General features: G+C 36.9%; 1 protein-coding gene across 1 annotated transcript; it reads left to right on the top strand.

Moving 5' to 3' along the window:
* Nucleotides 1-15,494: 15,494 nt before the first annotated feature.
* Nucleotides 15,495-18,399, top strand: LOC111895516 (eukaryotic translation initiation factor 2 subunit alpha homolog). The gene is made up of 7 exons (XM_023891607.1): nucleotides 15,495-16,046; nucleotides 17,073-17,129; nucleotides 17,222-17,308; nucleotides 17,386-17,532; nucleotides 17,603-17,707; nucleotides 17,820-17,918; nucleotides 18,001-18,399. The coding sequence occupies exons 1-7, from the start codon at nucleotides 15,663-15,665 to the stop codon at nucleotides 18,157-18,159; spliced, it is 1,038 nt and encodes a 345-aa protein (XP_023747375.1). The 5' UTR covers nucleotides 15,495-15,662; the 3' UTR covers nucleotides 18,160-18,399.
* Nucleotides 18,400-24,153: the final 5,754 nt, after the last annotated feature.

Raw genomic sequence — 24,153 nt, 5'->3', positions numbered from 1 at the left:
AGTTCGTGTCAATGCACCTTTGTAAGATTTGGGTGAGATTTTGCAAACATTCATTAAAAGAGTTTCCATAAACAGTAAAATCGTCCATGAAAACCTCTATGATATTTTCGACATATTTTGAAAATATGCTCACCATACATCTTTGGAAGGTCGCGGGTGCATTGCACAAGCCGAAGAGCATGCGTCTATACGCAAAGGTGCCGAAGGGACATGTGAATGTGGTTTTCTCTTGGTCTTCCGGGGTAACCGGAATTTGATGAAAACCATAGAAACCATCAAGGCAGCAGTAGTGGGATTTCCCGGCCAATCGTTCTAACATCTGATCAATGAATGGCAAAGGGAAGTGGTCTTTGCGGGTGGAAGCATTCAACTTCCTATAATCGATACAAACTCTCCACCTGTTTTGCACACGGGTGGGTACCAATTCCCCTTCGGAGTTTTTGACAACGGTAACTCCATCTTTTTTCGGGACTACTTGCACAGGACTCACACACTTACTATTAGAAATGGGATAGATTACACCTGCATCCAAGAGCTTCATGATCTCCTTTTTAACCACCTCCATCATAGGTGGATTCAACCTCCTCTGTGCTTCACGGGTTGGCTTGAAATCCTCTTCCATCAGTATTTTGTGCATGCATAATGATGGGCTCAACCCTTTTATATCCGCAATAGTCCAACCAATAGCCTCCTTGTATTTCTTCAAAATGCCAACTAACTCTTTCTTCTTCTCATGCCAGCTTGGTCGAAATTATCACCGGTAGTGTCTCTTCCTCTCCAAGATAGGCATACTTGAGATGGTCGGGAAGAGCCTTCAAATCAAGAGTCGGCGGTTGTACTAAGGATGGGAGAAGTTTCGGATTAGAACTTTTTAGCTTCATGCGGGGTGGTTCAACTCTCATGGGTTATGCCTTCTCCAAGGAATCAATTACTTCAATCAATTCGTCTTCCAATGTGTACTTGTCAGCCAACTCCTTAATCCCTGTCTCATCAAAGTGTTTGCTCAAGATGGTGGTTAGCACATCTTGGCTTGACATCTCAAAGCAATCATTAGTACATGAATCAATAACATCTATGAAGTTTAAAGAATGAATATCGCTAGGATAACGCATGGCTTCAAAGATATTAAAGTTAATTACCTCACCATCGAACTCCATTGACAAAGTACCATTAGCTACATCTATTTTTGTTTTTGCGGTACTTATAAAGGGTCTCCCCAAAAGGATGGAGCTCGATTGTGGGGTGTTTTCATCACCCAAGTCTAAAACATAAAAGTCAGCGGGAAAAACGAGCTCATTAACTTGCACTAACACGTCCTCCAATACACCTTTCGGATGTACCAAAGACCGATCAGCAAGTTGAATGATAACTCTGGTTTTTGATAAAGGTCCAATTCCCATTGTCTTATAACTTGAATAGGGTAAAACATTAATTGATGCTCCAAGATCAAGCATGGCACGTGGTACAAAAAGGTTACCCATTTTGCAAGGAACCGTGAAAACACTCGGGTCCTTGCATTTTTTTGGTAGCCGCTTTTGTAACACGGCTGAGACATTTTCGCCAACCTTCACAGTTTGATTTCCTTTAAGCTTTTTCTTAGATGTGCAAAGTTCCTTAAGGAACTTAGCATATCTAGGAATCTGTGTAATGGCATCTAAAAGAGGGATATTGATTTCAACCTTTCGAAACATGGCCATGATTTCGTCATCTTCCCTTTCTCTTTTGGTGCTTGCCAGCCTTGAAGGAAATGGAGCTGGTGTGACTTTCACTTTGGATTCTATTAGCTTCTTGGACTTTGGAGTACTCTTCTTTTCCTCTTATTTGACAGCTTCTTCCACCTCAATCTCTTTCTCTTCTTCTTCTTCTTCATCCGAAATCCTTGGACTTTCATAGCTTTTCCCACCTCTTAGTGTAATTGCACACACATTGTGTTTTGGGTTCTTCTCCATTTGAGAGGGTAGCTTGCCTTGCGACTCCATCTTACTCACGGATTGAGCAAGTTGTGATACTTGTTGCTCCAGGCTTTTTATGCTTGCCATGGTTTCTTGTTTAAAGCTTTGAGTACTTGTGGCAAGACTTTTTACTATGTCTTCTAAGGAAATACTTGAAGAACTTGCATGTGGAGGGGGTTGTTGTGGATGCCTTGGTTGGAAATTTTGAGGTTGGAATGGTGGTCGTGGTTGATTTTGAGGAAATGGTGGTCTTGGTTGATATTGATGCGATTGATTTTGCTGATAATTCCCTTGTTGATTGCCTCCCCACCCTTGATTAGTGTTCCATCGCTGATCACCTCTTGTTTGCTCATAACCTCTCTGATTTGCCCCTGAATAGCCTCCCATGACTTTCGCTTCTTCATAATCTTCCTCTTGAAGTTGTGGGCACATATCGGTTGGATGCCCCACTTGGGTGCAAATACCGCATGGGCGGGGTGTGGGCTGCACACCTTTGTCTTTGGCCAACATCATGACTACTTTTGTGAGCTCGGACAATTGAGCTTCAATCTGAGGAGTTTGTACTTCTTTTACACCCCGGGGTGCATCCGTATACCATTCTTCGTCATGGCTTGAATGTTTGGAATCTTCGGCCATGTTCTTAATTAGATTTCGGATCTCAGTTGGGGTCTTATCGGGCAAAGATCCACCACTAGAAGCATTGAGAAGCCTTTTTTCCATGGGGTTCATACCTTCAATGAAATATTGTAGGAGTTGATACTCGGTGATCCCGTGCTTTGGACAACGAGCACAAAGTTTCTTGAATATTTCCTAATATATGTGGAAAGCTTCTCTTTTGTGTTGCTTGATTCCGATAATTTCCCGTCGTAGGGCTGAAGCTTTCATTTCGGGAAAATACTTGTCCAAAAATAACCTCGCAAGGTCCACCCAAGTAGTCACCGTCCCTGGTGGAAGGTCATAGAGCCAGTCTTTGGCGGTGTCTTGCACTGCAAAGGGGAATGCCCTAAGCTTAATCTGATCCTACGTGACATTGTGTGGTTTCATACCCACACATACTACATGGAACTCAGTGAGGAACTTGTGAGGATCTTCGTTCTCCAATCCTCTAAAAGTTGGGAGTAAGTGGATAAGCCCGGATTTTAGTTCCAAGTTGGTGGCGGCTGGGTATGTGATGCAAAGAGGTTGTTGAGTCACCTCTTGTCTTGACCATTGATGGAGAGTTTGTTCGGGTGGTGGGTTTGGAGGACCTTGATTCCCTCCAGGGTTATGTGCCATGGATTGAGAATTGGTTGTGATTTTTGTAGGTGAACTGTTTAGGATATTATGAATAGGTGAAGACGGTGGAGTGGTATTTATGGGTGAGGCTGTTTGTGGTGAGAGTAATAGGCCGTCTGTTTCTGATGCGGATACACTTGAGAGGGGTATGTCCTCCCAAATGTTGATGATCGAGGGATTGGATGATGAAGAAGTACCGGAAACCGGTTGCCTCTTACGAAGCTTGGCTTGCTTCCTTAACTTCTTTGCAGTCTTCTCTATCTCCGAATCAATTGGCAATGGTGTACCTGTACGAAAAGATCTAGGCATAAACAATTAGTAACACCGTCTCCTCGGCAACGACGCCAATTTTTTAGGCGTGTCAAACCCAACAAATAAAGGGGTACGATATACTCCAAAATAATCCCACTATATTGCACTAAAAGGTAGTACAAGGCAAGCAGGGTCGATCCACAGAGACACGGGATAATTAGTCCATACCTCTTTGCGCAAGGTGCTATGGTCACCAACAAAAATAAGGGGGGTTTAGAATGCAATGACTAAACAAACAAATTTAAAACACGAGTAGACAACTAAACGAATGAATTAAGTTCAGATTTTGTAAGGACTCCAACTCCATGTATGACAATTTAGCAATGTGACTCAAAGATGACACAATATTCGTTCAATTCTATCTAAGTTGGTACTTGAAAGTGCTAATAAGCTCTAACACTTCCCATTCACCACATTAATTAACCAAAACAAGCTCTTTGATTAACCCTAACCTTATTAACCTAATCTAAACAAGCTCTTAGAATTAGATTATAAGATTGCTTGAAGCTTTATGTGAATGTTCCCAACAACACCCAATACTCCTCATAAGCTCGGGAGTTTAAAAGTGTATGAATAAGATTTACACTAAATTCATTCAATAGAGATCAATTTAATGCTTGTTACTTGTTCAATTTCACAAAACAATTACGGATTTTGTAAAAGAGATAACTTGAATGACCTAACCCTAATTCAAATGACCAATAAGAATCACAATTAGAATCAAACATTCGATTGAAGCAAAATCAAATTCATTAGATAGAAATTAAGATCAAACATCAAGTCATATGGTTAGATTCACAACTAGAAAGTCAAAACATGAGTTGGAGAAATTAGGGTTCTAGCCACACATGGCTAGAACAAAACCAGAAATCTAGAAGATGAATTCAACAATTAAAATGCTTACAAATACGAAATCAAAATGTTTCCAAATGCTTAACGGACAATCCTTGCTAAAAACTTCAACTCCTCCTCAAAAATGCTTTTGTTTTTTCTGCTCTGCTCCCCCAAAAATGACCTCATTTCCGAAATAAGAAAAGAGGAAAAACTGCCAAAAAGACAGTTTTTTAAGTCGAACACGCCCCGTGTCGATATAGAGCAAATAAACATGGGTCGTTTTGAGTGTAAGTACGATGCCCAAAAATGCCCAGATAGCCCAACATGCCCCGTGTCCATATAGGTTAAATGAACACGGGTCGTGTTCATCGAAGTCAGACGATAAATGTTTGATAGCCAAACACGCCCCGTGTTGGATTCTAGGGCAAACCCAACACGCCCCGTGTTGCCCTCTGGATGCTCATCCAAACTTGATTTTTCTAATTCTTCCGATTCTCGTCCAATCGTCCCGCAATCTTCATCAACGCTCCCTAGCACCTCCAAAAGCGCGCTCCAACCCCTGGTTCACCTGAAATTGACATGAAAGAGTGAAAATAAGGTTGTTTAATAAATTAACCTAGATATGCTAAAATGCAATAAAAACAATGAAATTATTTTAAGGATATACATAGAAAAAAGGGCTAAAAGTTGTGCAAAAAGGGTGCATAAAATGCACCCAACAATACACGTTCTGAAATTGTGTATTGTTATTATTAAAAGTGAATAAAATTGAGTGTTGAGTTCTAACATATAGTTTTTACTAGAAATGAAGTAAAACTATGTTTAGAATCACTCATAAAATATTGGAAGTTTTATGAGTTTCCAATTAATAGTCAAATAATGAAAATTTAGCGAAAATATAAAATTTGAAATAAGTAAAATTTTATTATTTGATGTTGTAGATAATCTCGTTAGAAGTGTTTAGGCGAAAACCTCGTCGAAATTCGAGTTATAATGAAGAAGTTATGACCAATCGAAGATTCGCGACAAAACCGGCACAACGCCGAATGACGTAAAAAGTGAGTTTTTGATAAACTACTTTTTAGCCTTAGTAATCTAAATGAAAGTCGTAGTATTCGTTAAACCGAGAAGTTCGATAAAAAGAACGCCAAAATCTGACTTCGTATGAGGATGTTATGATTTTTCGAAGTTTCAGCTTAGCAGTAGACAGCTAAAAACTCGAATTTTAGATCGAGTGATTTTTAGCCAACACAACCTAAACCAGAATTGAAGGTCTCGTCATTAGTAGTACAACGGTAAAAAGTTTGATGAAAACGGATGTCGGGTGAAGAAGTTATGGATTTTTTTTAACGGATTTTCCTGTCCCGGTCTGTTAAAAATAATAATATTAAAATTAAAGTCAAAATTAGCCAACGAAGTCTAAACGAAAGTTGTAGAGCATAATTTTAGCTACGTGTGCATATAAAGAACGTAAAAAACGGAGTTCATATGCGAAAGTTATGAATTTCGGAAGATTTTGGTTCAAAATCCGAGAATTTCGGATAAACTCGCATGGATAAGCCTTATCCGGAACCAGCCACGTCACCTCGCATGAACAGTATCCGCTCTACCCAGATCCGACGCGTGTTGCCTTCCGATTCGTCCGAATCCGCGACCCAACCAGCTTCCGATGCGCCTCGCACTCGTGTCACCCTTCCGAGCCTCGCACCTGGCCACCTCGCATGCGCGACGTCTGGCCTCCGAATCGAGCTCCTGCTGCCGCGTGGCCTTCGCAGCTGCTGACTCCTCTAGCCTCGGATCCGAAACCTCACATCCTCTCCCTATAAGTACAAGGCTTGCGAGCCTTCTCAAGGTAATTTTAAGAAATTGCTATTTTTCACCCAATTTTCAATATTTTTACTATTTTGACATCCCCCGAAGCCCCGGTGTCAATTTTAACACCCGAAACACACCCCAAAGTGTCGTGAAGCCCGGAAAATTTATCTTTTCGGCTTTGAAGCTCTACCTTTTTAGAGCCCGATTTTTAGCTAATTTTCCTGATTTTCAACGAATAAAGCCATATTTGGAGCCGATATGCTGCTCAAATTACTATTTTAACCCCCGATTATTTTAAGGTGGGTTCAATATATAAGAACAATTGTATGTTATGTGTTATATGTGCTATGTGCTTTTCAGTGTTATTATTCTGAGTTATTTTCCCTTGTTATTTTTATTCGCTATTTTTAATAACAAAGTTATACCTTTGACCATGTGATCGGTGAAAGGACTTAGATTCACGGTGGTACTGGTATGTAGCCTCTGGCCATGTAGAACATGTCTCGTAAGAGAATGACTTCTATTCTATGACATTGGCAGAAGGTTAGATAGGAATGGTATGTAGCCTCTGACCATGTAGAGCATGACTCCATAAGAGAATGACCTCTATTCTATGGTATTGGCAAATGGTTAGACAGGGCTATAAGCCTGAAATCTACCAAAATGTTAATCAAAAATTATATGTCTTCTGTGCCATTTGGGCCAAATCTTTATTGATGCATATCAAGTATTAAAATCGTTATGTCTCATTGATCGTAAATCTTTGAATCAAATCTTGAGTTGATATTGAAAGCCTGACATATGATACGCATATGCTATTATTGTTCTTGTTCCCTTTTGCTTCTGTCATATTGGTATATATAAGGCATAAGATTATACTGTATCTATTTATTGAATTCGCTAAGCGTTATCGCTTATCCCTCTCAATGTCTAACAATTGCAGGTGATGAGTATCCAATATAGTTTTATACTGCTGAAAGATTTAGAATAGTTAATACTATTCCTTTGTATTTTAATGTTCAAGTATGTATATGAATAGTAGATTCATGGGTAGATATAAAATGTAATAAAACTTAGTCGGTTTGTATCCAATCTTTTGTAGTCACTTTATTAATATAAAATATTGTTTTATAAATATGCATGTAGCATGTTTTGAGGAAGTAACTTAAGAATAATGTTGGAATAGTATGAAAGTTTGGGTCTTTTCAAAAATATGAAAGTTGGGGTCTTTCACTAGGAGCTATGAGTTGCCACTCTTGGTGTTTCTAAGGTTTAAGGTTCACAAAGTTGGCACCTTTAGGCTTTAGAATCACCTATGCATGAGATTATGTTCGTTTAGTGAAAGTAAAGTGATATATCTTGATTTTGGGTGCGTCTGGGGCATGCAAAGTCACCAAGTCAATAATTTTTGGTTCTAGACGTTTATTAGGGTTTATATTTGTGGTTTGGGCTCCTAGTCTTAAGCAATGAAGGGCTTAAAGTGGGTTTTGGATTAATAGGTGAGTACGTTGGGCGTACAAGTCTGTACGCGCATCGTACAAGCCTTTTTGCATGTACACTTAGCATATAGTTGAGTACGCCCCGCGTACTCCGTCTGTTTGGTTTTATATTTTGGGCTTCGAGATTGGGCCTTTCTTTTGGGCTTAGGCGTTTGGATTCTTGTTAGGCCATCAGAGCGAAAATGTTTTGGACCAAGAGAATGGGTGGGCTTTAGGATAAGGTCTATGTATGGGTTTGAGGCCTAATTTGGAAAATTAGGCCATAAGTGGGTCTTGGATGATTAATTGGTTTTTGGGCCTTTTAGATTGTGAGTTTGGACATTAATCTTGGACCAAACTAGGTGAGGGGTAAAATGGTCTTTTTACCCTAAGTATGGATTGTTGGATATATATTGGAACCCAAATGTTAATTGGGTGTTATTTTGTATTGATAGTTCGAGGATTCTTCGGACCATTTGCCATGGATTTTCATTGAGATTCAGCAGTCAAGGTGAGTTTCCTCACTGGTTTAGCGGGTCTAAGGCACCAATGTCGGGCCTTACTGGTTATGTTAGGATGTTAGGAGTCTACGTGGCCCTTGCATGTGTTATGTGCTGCTATGTATACCGGGCGGGGCTCGAGGTCGGGCGAGGCCCGATGACTGAATTGTATGCTATTGTTTTATGATCATGGTATGTGTTAGCATGATTATGTTATATATATTGTATGTGTGTAGTGGGCCTACATGTCATAATCATCTCTAATTAACACTTATAACCACAACTCTAAATAAATTCGGTCAACCTCTCTCTATAACTTTTGGAATGGGTAAAAGACCATTTTACCCATAAATGGCCTCCATAATCAAAGTATTGACCAATCACCAAACCCTAAAAGTCAACAGAAGTCAACACTCAAGTCAACAGTCGATGTTGACCCAACTCGTCGAGTGCATCTATGTGACTCGTCGTGTCCCCTCGTTTCCTCAGAAGTGTCGTGAAAATCCAACTTAACTCGTCGAGTTGTCTCATCATCTCGCCGAGTCATAACATGTCCAGACTCATCGGGGAAAACTATAACCGACTCGTCGAGTCCCTTTATCCCCTTTTCTCATTCAGATGATTTTAGGTAGAAATGGTGTCTCATACTCTGGATCTAGCCTTCCAATGCTCACTTATCACGTAAATCTGCAAGCTTTACGTTCATGCATGGCTTCTATGGCTCAAAATGCCAAAACAAGCTCCATAAGAGGTCTCATGCATGGAAACTTGTCCAAAGCTTGATAAAGATTGGATCTTTGGGCTCATGGGACCTCAATATGTACAGATTTGGAGTCTCAACTCCATGACGAGATCATAACACTCTATAACTCAAAGAAGGATGGGAAAAAGGCCCTAAACTCCCTAAAAACGAGATGTAACTAAACAGTGAGCAAGATAGTGACTTCTTACCTTCAAATAGAAGCTAAGAATGAGTGAACATTGGATCCATAAGCTCCTTCTCGTCCAAGGTCTCTTGCTCTTCAACTTTCCTCCAAGAATGCACTAAAACCCACAATATTAGCCCCTCTTTCCCTCACACAAGGTTATAAACTCGATTAGGGTTTCTCACAGTGTAGTAGGGTGACAAGGGTGGCAGAAATAAGGGATTAAGATCCTTTTAAATAGGACACAAACCCGAAAAATTAGGGTTTCCTCACACAGATCCTACTTTTCGAGTCGGGGTTCCTCCGACTCGTCAAGTAGACTATAAAAATCTCGTGGCCATAATAGCCTCTACTCGGCGAGTTGGTGTTCCCCAACTCGTCGAGTTGCCCTGTCAAAAAGAAATAAAATAATAAAATATCATACCTGGGAGTCAGGATGTTACACAAAAATGGAGAGTTTTAGGTACATTTTGTGCACCTTTTTGCACAACCTTTAGCCCTTTTTATGTATGTTTTTAGCATAATTGTTCTTTGCTTTTATTGCATTTCATCATATTTAGGGTAATTTCTGGAACAACCTTATTTTCACTCTTTAATGTCATTTTCAGGTAAACCGGAGGTTGAAGCATGCTTTTGGAGGTGCCAGGGAGCGTTAGTAAAGATTGCGGGATGATCGGGCAAAAACGGAAGAACTAGGAAAATCAAGTTTGGATGAGCATCTAGAGGGCTACACTGGGCGTGTTGGGTTTGGCCTAGAATTCCAACACGGGGCGTGTTTGATCATTCCAGGCACTTTGACTTCACTGAACACAACCCGTGTTCATTTAGCCTATTTGGACACAGGGCGTGTTAGTCCAGATGAACATTTCTGAACATCATACTTTAGAGTTGGAATCGAGGATTGAAGGGTGTGTTTTCACTCAACACGACCTGTGTTGATTTACTCTATATCGACACGGGCCGTGTTCGACTTAAAAATTGCTTTTTGGCGGTTTTTCCTACTTTCCTTATGTCGAGAATTGGGTCATTTTGGGGGATATCAGAGCATATAAGATCACTTTTGGAGAGGAGAATTCGAAGGTTTTAGCAAGGTTTTGTCCGTTAATCATTTCGAAACTTTTTAAATTCTTCTTTGTAAGCACTTTAGCACTTAATTTCATCTTTTAAACTTGTTAATCTTGTTCTAGCCATGTGTGGCTAGAACCCTAACTTCTCCAATTTCTTGTTTTGACTTTTTGGTTGTGAATCAAATCGTATGACCTGATGTTTGTGTTTAATTTCTATCTAGTGAAACTGATTTTACTTCAATCGAATGTTTGATTCTAATAATGATTCTTATTGGCCATTTGAGATAGGGTTAGGTCATTCACGTTTTTCATTTTGCAAAATTCGTAATTGTTTTGTGAATTGAACTAAGTAACAAGCATTAAATTGATTTCTTATGAATGAATTTAGTGTAAATCTTTTCACACATTCTTGCGCTCCTGAGCTTGTGAGGAGTATTGGGTGTTGTTGGGAACATTCACAATAAGCTTAATGCAATCTTTTAATCTAATTCTAAGAGCTTGTTTATATTAGGTTAGTAAGGTTAGGATTAATCAAAGAGCTTGTTTTGATTGGTTAATGTGGTGAATGGAAAGTGTTAGAGCTTGTTAACACTTTCAAGTACCAACTTAGATAGAATGAAACAAATGTCTTGTCATCTTTGATTCACATTGTTGGATTGTCATACATGGAGTTGGAGTCCTTACAAAATCTGAACTTAATTCATTCGCTTAGTTGTTTACTCGTGTTTTAAATTTGTTTTCTACATCATTACATTCAAACCTCCCCCTTATTTAATCTTTTGTGAACAAATACCTTACGCAAAACAGGTATAGACTGATTGTCCCGTGTCTCTGTGGATCAACCCTACCTGCCTTGTACTACCTTTCTAGTACAATAGAGTAGTGTACTTAGAGTCATTTGTACCCATTTATTTGTTGGGTTTGACACCCCTAACAGAGAGTATGCACGATCAGGGTTTCTGAGCTCAAGGGGGACGGTAAGGGAGGCAGAGGGAGGCTAATGACCCTTTAAATAGGGTGTAAAACCCTAGAAATTAGGGTTTTCTCATTCAGCTCCTACTCGTTGAGTTGGGGTCCTCCGACTTATCAAGTAGACCTCATAAATCACGTTGGCTAACTAATCTCTACACGACAAGTTGGGGCCTCCCACTCGTTGAGTAGGCTTCTTTAATTTCATGAAATCCCTAAAATCTCATTCCCAAAAAACGGGATGTTACATGTTTAAAGTGGAATTCCTTAACAATATACTCTATATACCAAACATACCCTACCTCCGATATGATCCTACCTGGTTGTTCCTTACTTGATAGATCTTGATGTAGACATTGAGATTAGTGAGGAATCTAGAATATAACTATTATAGTCACCAAGTGTAACGACGTAAATTTTCAAAATATTTTTTCATTTTTCAACGACATAAATATCTTTAAAAATTCTCAAATTACATGTTCAACACTTGTTATCAAATAAAATCATATCCCAGGATCATAAATGAAATCCTCTGATTATGTGTGTACGGATCACGCCGGCGCCTTCCCACGGTCGTCACTAGTACTTGAAACACATGACACAACTACTGTAAGCACAAATGCTTAGTGAGTTCCCCAAAATACTGCATGCAACACATACGCTACTCGAGGCTACAGTACGACCCTCTGGTCGATGTGTCTCAGCGGGACCCTCCAGTCCCGTAGCTCGTTGGACCCTCTGGTCCGGTCATAGCTCGTTGGGCCCTTCGGCCCAGTCTGTACCGTTGGACCCTCCGGTCCGGTCTGTACAATCATATAGCATACATATAACACATAGCACAAATCTCATACATAACACATAAGGCCCTCCGTTCAGCACATAAATACCACTCTAGGTAACGTATAGTGAGAAGACTCACCTCGGTAACTCGGTAATCTCGAACTCTGTGAAATCAGGTCTAGCCTCCGCCTAATCATATGAAATAAACACTCTACATCAATACATTTCCCAAGGCTAGACCACTCCCTTTCTTATCACTCTCAGAAGGGTAAAAGGACCATTTTACCCCTCTCATGGCTCAAAGACCCTAAAGTTGACCAAACCCTAAAAGTCAACAAAAGTTAACCCTCCGGGTTACGCTGTGCGTACCAAACATGTACGCTGGGCGTACCCGACGTCCTCACAGAAACGGGGTGTGCGACCCCTTACGTTGCGCGTACTGGGATTACGTCCCGCGTAACTCCCAGATTCAGTCCTTCAGCTCTTGAGGTCTTAAACACTTAAGACTCACGTCCAACTTCTAGATCTGACCATTTCTAAGCCTCTTAATCCATAAAGTCGGTGACTTTAAGCCTTTGCATGGCTGAATAAGTCACTAACACCCAAAACATCCCATTTCTAGCCCTAGGAAGCTCAAAACTCAAGCATGTCTTCATATCAACGACCAAGATGGAAACTTTATGGATCTATAACATAAATACCACTGAAAAGGGACAGATCTCGGACCATGGAGCACCTTACACTCATAAAGTCTCCACCTTTGGGACTTTTAACCCTAGAAATGGACCATGCAACAACAAACCATAAAGAAGAGGAAAATTTTGAACGTTATACCTCTAAATGCAACTCCTTCCTCTGTAGATCTCAGATCCAAACTTGCACTTCAAACTCTAGCCTCCACAAGCTCCTCTCCTTCTTCTTCACTAACACCCCAAAGCACTTTTAGCTCCAAAATCACACACACTCACTATGGACGATGGAAGGCTCTCTATTAGGGTTTCACTCACTGCTATGGAGGCTGAGAAATGAGCCTTAGCATCCAATATATAGTGTACAAGTCAAAAATTAGGGTTTGCATTTGGACACATTACACCCAGCGTAACCCTGGGTACACCCAGCGTACCCAGGCGAGTCCGCGTCTAAATTAAGCGCATGAGTACGCGCAACGTACTCCCCAGTATGCCCAGCATACTCATTTGCCACAATATCTCTCAAGGGACTAATCTTGACAATTTGAAAAAATGGAAGGGTTAAGTAGCTTTACCTGAATTTTGGGATGTTACACCAGGATTATGAAACTAAACTAAGGCTTAGTACTTTATGCGTCTAGGTCTTTTGAAAGTACGAAGCGAAGTGCTGCCGAAATCTCCAGTCACCCACTTTAATCAGGTGAGTGCATAGTCCCTTTAATGAACATGATTTTAATACAAGTATTAATAAAAGTATTAAATACTTGTTAATTTTTTTTGATGTGAACTATGTGCTTATTTCCTGAAATATGTGTTAGAAATATACATGATTATATACAAGGTGCGAATCATATATGGTTCTACATGTATTGTAGTATATAAATAATTTTACCACATGATAATAAATAATAGAAGTACTATTTGTGAAAAAAGATAAAGGAAATATAAATACTCTATGTTAATATTAGGATAGGGTTGCCTAAAATAAAGTTAGTATTTCAAGAAAGGTTAATAAGTCGGGTAGTCCTGCCTATTAGGGAAATAAGAGTTATAAAGGATGTTTAGTTCAATTAAGTTTGAATAGTGGACATCATCATGTGAAGGGTATATGCGTTAGGATCGAAGAGTATAACTATGTCTTATGATACTATCAGGTGTCGATGTACGATGTCTCCGTATAAGAGTACATCTTAGTATCCATATTGGATGACTAGAAATGGTGGGTCTAGATCATACAACTGTAACATTATGTTTGGTCATCTCCCAAGGTAGGTGACAACACTTGACCATTCTAGGCAGTCTTATAAATTACGTTGACAGTGTACGCTCATAACCTACAAACGTAGATGAAGGGTAATACCAAATTTATCAAATACTCTGATGGCTCGGGTGCCTATATGACTTTCACTAGCCAATGAAGCCCTTAGTGGTGTAGTCAAGTCATCTCTTTTAAAAAGTTTATCCTTTTGATAGTTATGGACTATGATCTCTGAGGACGTTTCGGGAAGGGTACGTTTGGGATAAAGGTTTTTATAAACAATTGGTTTTAAGCTATATGTAAATATTGTTTATTAACAATTGATTTCGCAGGTCTGATAATTAAGGAATATTATCATTATGAGATTGAAATCCCTATGTATCTCAATAGGTTTCCCAGTGTGACCCACTCAGTTTATATGCATCACAAGTATCAAGACTCAAGCAATTAGAACTTGATTAGGATGCTGAGTGATTAAGGGAAAGTATGTCATGATGTTCAAGACCATTAGGTCTTATGCTGTGACTTATGTATTTGTACTGATTTAGGACATCCTGAGGGTTTTAATAAATTGAGGCGACCATTTGTACTCAAAATGTTTAAATATACTTGGATCTTCCGCAACAATGATAAAATAATTTTAAAAGCATAAAGAAAAGTTTTAATTGGTTCTGCAAATTAGTGGATGTCATAGTCTGGTAGGTATTCGACATAAATAGGTGATGTAAAAGCAAGATAATAGGGAAATTTTGAAAATCGTGAAGCAAATCAAGTTAGGGTTGAAGTTTAAGAATGTTGTAATGCATATATGATACAAATCGGCATAATATGATAAGTTTGAGTACCTAAACTTATATACCTTGTATCGTATATTTATTTTTACCATATAATAAGGTGCTCTTTGGTTAGCATAATGTTTATGAAGGAATTGGAATTAGAATCGGAAAAGGAATCTATCAGGAATTTAAATCCAATTCCATATACTGTTTGGTCGGCATAAAATGAAATCAGAATTAATTCTATATTCTGTTTGGTTGGCAGGAAATGAAATTAACATCCATGGAAAATGACATAATTGCTTTTTTTATTTATTTGTTTTGCTTAATTTTACTTTGATTTATATCTTACATTTAAAGATATATTATATAAACTATAAAAATAGTAAAATTTCATTTTATTAATTGAGCATTCATGTCGGTGACTATAGCGGTGGTAGATAGTGGCGATGATTGTGATAGGTAGTGGTGGTGGTGGTTAGTAGTGGCGGCGACGGTGGTGGTAGTGGAAGGTGGTGGGTGGTACGTGGTGGTGGTGGTGGTGATGGTGACAGGAGGTACGTGGTGGTGGCGGTAGCAGGAGGCGAGTTATGGTGGTGGTGGTAGCTGTGGTATGTCATGGCAGTGCTGGTGAGTGATAGTTGTGCTAGTGGCGGTGGTAACGATGACCCTAGGCTGGTGGTGGTAACGGGGGAGATAGTGGTGGCTAAGACGGGAATGATGGCGGTAGGTGTGTGTTAGAATTTGAATATTTTTCCCCTAAATTTTATTCCAATCCAACCAACCTTACATAGCCTAAGTCAATATAAAACTAAATTCGTTAGCAAATATAAGGGGAGGAAAGTGCCGATACTATACGGCCCAAAACACACAAACAAACCCTTTATAAAACCCTAGTGCACCCTTGACGCAATCTTTTCAAAGTTTCTGGTCGGATCAATTTCTTTCGCTCACTCATTACTCTTCACGGGATTCATTCAGGTCACTTCCTTCTCTTATCAAAACCCTAGCGAATCCCCTCCGTCGCAAACATGGCTTCCAACTCCCCGAATCTCGAATGCCGTATGTACGAAGCCAAGTTTCCCGATGTCGACATGGCCGTCATGATTCAAGTCAAAAGCATCGGTGAGATGTGCGCCTATGTCTCACTCCTCGAGTACAACAACATCGAGGGAATGATTCTTCTGTCCGAGTTGTCACGACGCCGTATTCGTAGTATCAACAGTTTGATTAAGGTCGGGCGTACCGAGCCTGTTATGGTTCTTCATGTTGATGAAGAGAAAGGCTATGTGAATCTTAGTAAGAGGAGGGTTTCCGAAGAGGATATTCAGATTTGTGAAGATAGGTATAATAAGAGTAAGCTTGTTCACTCGATTATGCGCCACGTAGCCGAAACTATGCAGCTTGATCTTGAGGTAACTACCGAATTCTTTAACTCAGCTGGATATGAAGCCAATTGTTGATCATATATAAACGTGTATCAAACCACATCGTGTAAGCCTTAATTGTTTAGTGTGCAAATATAAGTTTCTTCCATCCATTTAAGGCAATTATAGGGGTTATAGAAACAATCGCCTCAGGTAGTTAGCTGGTAGGGCAGTAAGAGGGGTTATAGAAACAATGCTTTCCGTTGATTCACTTTGCCATCTTTTTTATCCTTTAGGATTCAACAAAGAGGTCTAGAACTTTTAGCTATATAAAGCTAGGTTCCTTAGCCATTTTGGCCTCAACAGCGAAGGCTCGTATTATATATCAAAGTTTGGTTTTTTTTTTCCTAAGAGTGCCCCTAATAAGTAATAAGAGCTGTACTCCTCATGCTTAACTATCAAAAGATACAAGTTCCTATCACTCTATAATGGATGAAAAGCCTAATTGATTGAAGAAATGATGTATCTATAGAGGAGATAAACCATTGCGATTATCATAGTTTTGATTGAGTATTGCTCAAAATTCGTTATCGTGTCTAGTAACAAATGTGTGGTGATTGTACATACCGATTAAACCATGAATCAGATTGCTTTAAGGATGAGCTACCAAATTCAACTCAAGTATCTCTATATCAAGCTGTCAGAAGAGAATACATTTTCTGTTGGGTTACAGGGATGAGGGCTTTAGCTCACATTTACTGCTGAGTCTTGCATTTGCAGGCATTTATAACTAAGTTCTGCAGATAAAGGAATATATAAGTAGATAAACACTTAAATGCACAAAAAAAAAGAGTAAGCAACTGAAGACCTAATACTACTAATGCTATGTCACCACTCCTTTTTTGTACCACTGCAGATAAAGGAATATATATATATATATATATATATATATATATATATATATATATATATATATATATATATATATATATATATATATATATATATATATATATATGGTGTATGTTTATTCATGTACAATTATTCATCTATCAATCTCTTTCTTGTTTACAGGATCTATACATTCATGTTGGTTGGCCTTTATATCGGAAGTATGGACATTGCTTTGAGGTGGGATATGAACAAAATTTACAGGATTTTATCATTGTATCTCTTTTAGACATTGTAGATATACAGCTCATACTTTTGCTAATTGGATTCAGGCATTTAAGTTAATTGTGAATGATCCTGATTCCATTCTTAACACACTTACCCGTGAAGTTAAAGAAGCTGGTCCTGATGGAGTGGAGGTATCTTTGTATACTTTTTTATGCTCTTTTTTAAATTGTTTTAAATCTTCCAGAAAATTAAATTAAATAATTATTAGGTGACAAAAGTGGTTCCTGCTTTGACCGAGGAAGTCAAAGATGCATTGGTGAAGAACATTAGAAGAAGGATGACCCCACAGCCTTTGAAGATCCGGGCAGATATTGAGATGAAATGCTTTCAGTTTGATGGAGTTCTTCACATTAAGGTGTCTCTTTTTCTTTAACTTTTATCTTTTAATAGATTTTATTTTTGTTACTAATTTATAATTTTTGTAGGCTGCTATGCGGAAGGCTGAAGCTGCTGGGAATCAGGATTGTCCTGTAAAAATTAAGCTGGTTGCTCCTCCATCTTATGTTCTTATCACTCAAACTCTTGACAAGGTAAACAAAATGCAACCCTTTTTTTTATATTGTATTTTTTTCTCAAAACATAATGTAATATAGAAATTCATTACATAACTTGATAATATAATGTAATAACTGATTCCATTAGGAGCAAGGGATTTCAGTTCTTACTAAAGCAATAGTTGCATGTACTGAAGAAATCGAGCTTCACAAAGGAAAACTCACAGTAAAGGAGGCACCAAGAGCTGTAATTCACAATTCCAAACTCTAATTTTTTTTTTTTAAATTTAAAAATAAAATAAAATATTGAATTACGTTATGTGACACAGGTGAGTGAACGTGAGGATATATTGCTGGCTGAACGAATGGCTAAATTAAGTCAAGCAAATGAAGAAGTTGAAGGAGATGAAGACAGTGAAGAGGAAGAAGATACAGGTATGGGGGAAATTGATCTGGACAAAACAGCAGCAAGTTTGGACGAAAATTAAAATATCATCATCATCATCATCATCGTTTAATCAATCTGCTTGAGGCCGATTACTTTTTTTGAGAGGTGTTTTTCTTATAAAAATTGTTTATTAGAGTATTATATTTTTTTAAGTTTCTGTTGAATAGAAAGTTGATTGCCAAATTTGGTCAGGTAGGCTGAAGCTGAAACTGTGTCTTAACTCTTAACAGCATCATATCATATCATATCATATATGATTATATTCCTTGATTTGAACCCATCACAATTTTTCCAATCATGGATCATGTCACTCTTTGCACACATGTATTCAAAGGGTTATTTTATATGCATATCTTAACAACACTATGACTGTTTGTTTGTTTGATCATTTCCTGTTATAATATACTAGTTTTTTCTTCTTTTTACATGGACATGAATGCAAATGACACTAGTTTTCTAATACAACTTAAGAACCTACTTAAATTCACTCTGTAAAAACAAACAACAATACTTAGATATACAAAAACAAGTTTATAGCAGTACAACAATCCTAATCTCAATTATGAAAATATTTGTATTTGCGAAATCATAAAATTTCTAAGTAAACAAAACAATTTTGAACATGGTGTTTTACAAAAATACCCCCTCCTTTACTTTATTTCTCATTGTGGAGGACACAATCACCGTTCCTCAAATAGCGTGGGGGCCACTCCAACAACACTTCCTCAAATAGCCATTGTGGGGGCCACTCCAACAACACTGAGAGGTTGTTTGTTTTTTGTCTGTAGGTCTGCGTGACCTTTTCTGTTTGCATTTTGCAGACATAAGGTCTTGCAGTGTGTTTGTTTTTTTGAAGTCCATAGAAACATCTATGAGGTCTTTGTGGTGTAGACTTGGCCTTGAGTCTTTTAAGGTCTGCACGCTTTATTCAAAACCCTCCAAAAAAACACACGCTTATTTCTCTTGACAACGCCTCCTTCCTTCTCACCATTCAACCTTCTGTCATTCACCGATTATCCTCCTCTTCTTAATGGTCGCTGCCTTCCAGACCGTCCATAACAACTGTCATCGTCGACGTCCACAGCTGTTGCCGACATCCATCACGACCTCCTCCCCATTGACGACTCAATCCACCACCAATCTTCTTCAGCATCTCATCACCGGATTTCCCCTGAAAGCAAAAATAGGTTCTAACCATCGGACCATCCTACATGTCGCCGACCAGCCTCCCATCGACACCACCTTCTCCCCTACGCCTCCGCCTCGTGTTGTTCATGATGTATTTATTCGTCCAACTTTCTCTCTATAATTGTATCCCATCTTTTTTCTTATCTGATTTGGATGTGCAAGTCATTGAATCTTATATCGGTTTTTGTATGTGGTTCTGATGTTGGGTATGCTTAAATGATTTCGTGAATCAGATTATGTAATTGTTTTGGATGTTTTTTTTTTTTTTTATTTTTTTTTATTTTTATTTTTATTTTTTTATTTTTTTAATTGAAATCAGTTTGGTTTTCTAAAATAACATAAACATCGCCCACAGTGTTTGATAAAATGTCTGATAAGGGCATTGCATCTTGGAAGAGATTACTTTATTGTTTATAGTTCATTTAACATAATGGAGACTCAAATTTACAACCTTTGCAGGAAAACGATACCAAATATGTTGATAAACATGGAAATTTGAATAAGCCGACAATGCTCTCAATTGTGACAATTGTTGCGGTGTGTATGTGGCTTTGTTGTTCAAGAGTTCACCTCCGGTTATATGTATGTGACTTTTTTGTTCAAGAATTCACCTTAGGTTATGAATCAGCAAGCTAAGCTAAGACAAGTCTAGGATTTCATTTTCTTTTTTATTTGATATAATTTTATTGAAGATGGTTATGATTGTAAAATTTATATGTAATGTTTATATGACTCTGTATAAAAAAGATGTGTTGCATGTATGATATATTTTTTTAGGATCTTATTTTTGTTTATCTTGAAAATCCATTGATATATTTTTATTAGATAATTTTGGATGTGATTTATTAATATTGAAATCTGATTATATGATTATATATTAAATGAACTAGGATAAAAATTATTTAATTTCGATGATAAAAAACTATTTAAGGTTTAAAAAATCAATTTATTTTATTTTTATTTTTTAGGAGTCTGCAGATCTTAAAAAATAAACAGTCTTCTTCTTGCAGACTGCAGACGTTTGGTCCACCTCTTTTTATACAGATATCTGCAGATGTGGTCCGCAGACTGCAGACATTTTACCTCCTAAAAAACAAACAACACCTCAGTCTCCTCAACCCTGATGTCAATGTTATTAGGTTGTTAGTTCATATAACTTTATTTCTTGTAACAAAGACACTATAAACATGCCAAACCACCCTTGTCAACTTGGCAAACATGTCTACCTTCCATTTAGTATTTCAAGTTCTAGTATTTCTAAAAATTTTAAACTGCACATTCTCACTTGTGCAATCACTAACGTCGGTGAAATAAAATCTTGTATTCATTTTATTATCATTATTGACATTTCTTATGAGTTTACTCGCTTAGTCAAAAAATTTGATGTGATTTCGATGTTTACATTTTCGGATGCATGTCACTCGAAATGCAGTTGAATTATGGAATTAAATCCTTCCAATACAATCACAAGAATTTGACAATCATCCATTTCACGAACTATTTGCTCAAAATGCTATTACCTATTTACCTTCTCCTTTCTTCCCCACATACCTCCTTAACAAAATGGGAAATCTAAAGGCATGATTCACACCATCAATAATTGCCATTTTGCAAACTTTTATTCCAAGCATACTTACCTCCTATATATTGGGTGGAAGCGTTACCGATGACTTCTCATCTATCCAATCTCACAACTTCCACATCCACCCAAAACCAAATAAATTTTGTAGAACTCACCCAATTCGTCTACCATTGTCTTCCTTGGTTATCATACTCATCACTAGGGTTTCCATTGCCTAAATCTTTCCATCCGAAACATCATAATTTCTCATCATGTTTTTAGTAAATGTCTTTCCTTTTGGATTATTGAAACCTACCCAACCATCATTTTACACATTCCTTGATAATTTATTTGATATGTCTCTTATCTCCCGGTTATTCCTTAACCCCACTCCCTACCCATCACCTCTCTCATTGGCCCACCCACCCATTATTGAGTTAGTGTTTTCTTCACAAGATTCATGCAATACTATAGTAGCATGTTTTTAGCCTCCAAGAAAGACATAAACGACTTAGTGTTGGTGATTACATCAATAATGCTATGATATGAGTTTTCTGGAGTTGTTAATGTATTAGTTTATGTTTGTGTATGTCAATAATGCTACTTAACAAAAACAAACACACACGTAACACTAATAACTAGTACAGAACCGGATATGGTGATTTACTCACATTTCAAACACTTGCAAATACGTTGAATATCAAAGGATAAAAGTAACAAGGAGAGAATAATAAACTTGGAGTTTAGGATAATGTGAGATTTGAACTTTCACAATAATATCTATCTCTTCACAAATCAAGAAATATGGCAGAAAATCAGAGCTCTTTCTGTGGGCAAAACTTGTGAAATGTTCCAAGATGCACGTTATCTATTTTTAGGAATCAACATTTCATCAGCCACCTCCATCGGACGCCCAAGTTGCACATTTCAGATGTCAGAATCGCTTTCCAAATTCCAACACAAGTAGGAAAAGTAGTTGTTCAACACTGATATATTTTATACATCAAACCAACGAGGTACAGAATACAGATGACTTGTGAATTCCAATGTGATATCCAGATAAGTCTTTAAATCTTGATTTGTCAAGTTCATCATCTAATACAAACTTAACATTTCACAATAAATATTAAATACAAATACAATGGTTAGTAAACCATGCATGTATAAAAACAAACGAGGTTGTTAAATAGTGATAATCATATTTAAAAACAATAAAAACTTTAATTCAACTAGTCAATACTTTAGAAGGAAATAGCGATATTTGTTTGTTGTAAAATGATTGAGAGAGAACATGGCCCACTTAATATGGATGTGTGTAATGTGTTTGCTTTCTCTTTCTGTACAGTCGTACTCAATGAATTCATCCCGTGAAGGATTACGACCTCTCTAGGGCCCCACTATTCTTATTCCATCTTAATTAATCATGTAAATGCTATTTATATTATTTTTTATTGTTTGTTAAATGTATAAATGTACGAACAATATAAATCAATGTGCTTTTATAAAAAACTTAAAACCAGGAATTGTGCGCAACCAATACATGCCGATGTTGTTTTAGTTGCATTTCACATTTCACACCCACCACCTCAAAAGTTCCTGATTTTAAAAGATTTCTTGTTTAAAATTATTGTTAAAATATTTACAAAATTACCCTCTGACAAGTCGCAACAAAATCGGAAACGCCTTCAAATAGCAAAACAAAAATATTATCTACAAAGAATAAATGAGATATATGAGTTTTTGTCTCACATTTTATTGTATTCTATCTAACAAAATATTATAGGGAACTGAATATATATATTTAGGGAAAATGACTTAAGAGCACAATGAAGTTTTCAAACCGTTTAAAAAACCCCAATTATGTTTTGTTTGTTCAAAAAAACCCAACAAACTTAACATTTTGTCTAAAAACCCAACTAAGTTACACTTTCCTGAAAGTCAAATAAGAGAAACAGATGACGTGACTTATTACCGTATCGGGAAAATGACTTGTTAGACCAACGAAGTTTCCAAAACGTTTAAAAAACTCCAATCATGTTTTGACTGTTAAAAAAACCCCAACAAACTTAAACAAAACAAAACTGAGATTTTTTGAACGGTTTGGAACTTTATTGGACTTTTTAGACAAAATGTTAAATTCGTTGGGTTTTTTTGAACAGACAAAACATGATTGAGATTTTTTGAATGGTTTGAAAACTTTGTTGGACCTTTAAATCATTTTCCCATATATTTAATTGATTAAATGTATTATTATTCTAAATTATTCCGTTTTTAATTTGGAAAAATGTCAAACAAAAAGTGATGGATTAAAATTTCTTGCGTCACATTTTCTGTAGCATTGATATGAAGAAACCCTGAAAAGCGTGTGAGTTGATTTGAATTTAACGTGAAATCTATGTAATAGATGATATATATATATATATATATATATATATATATATATATATATATATATATATATATATATATATATATATATATATATATATATATATATAAGGTTAGGTTATTTTGTTTTTACTAACTATTGTGTGCCAGAATGCACAGATCTGGACCATCGGATGAAATATAATCAAAGGTCATGATTTGAGGGTCTATGATGGTAGAATAGGATAGCATGTACCATATAATCACACAAATTTCAGCATAAGGGCATTTTAGTCAATTAAATTATATTAAAAAAGGAAATTTTCGGATTTTTAGGGATGATTAATTCCTTTATTTATTAAAAATCTGAATATTTTAAATTAATTCAAATTTAAAAATCCGATTTTATTCTGTCAGAATGATAGAATGCCAACCATAAACTAGTAAATATATTTTTCGATTTTATTTTGTCAGAATGATAGAATGTCAAACATAAACTAGTAAATACATTCTGAAAGAATACACAAATCAATTCTTGAACTAAATAATATAACAAATAATTACATTGTATGATTGTGATTCATTGAATAATAACAACATTATGAAAAAAAAAAAATAAAAAAAAATCAAAATCTAACAAAAACACTAATCTATTCTAAAAGAATATTATTTTTAAGCAACACTTTATACATTGTAGCATAACATATTCTGGTTTAATACACTCTTGTTCTATATGTTTTCTTCCTTCTCCACATCAATGTTAGCCTCTTTAAAACCTGAATCCACAAAGAAAAGATAATCAAGTTTCAAAAATTAATCAATTCAATGCATTCAAATAGAATACAACAACAAAATTTTTTATAGAATAAACTATTCTTGTAGAATGGTTTTGAATATTCTTTACCTTCTTCATTCTGA

Source organism: Lactuca sativa, chromosome 6, assembly GCF_002870075.4.
Source record: "Lactuca sativa cultivar Salinas chromosome 6, Lsat_Salinas_v11, whole genome shotgun sequence".
Lineage (NCBI taxonomy): Eukaryota > Viridiplantae > Streptophyta > Magnoliopsida > Asterales > Asteraceae > Lactuca > Lactuca sativa.
The sequence above is the reverse complement of the archived record's forward strand: the minus strand, read 5'-3'. Positions and strand labels throughout refer to the sequence as shown.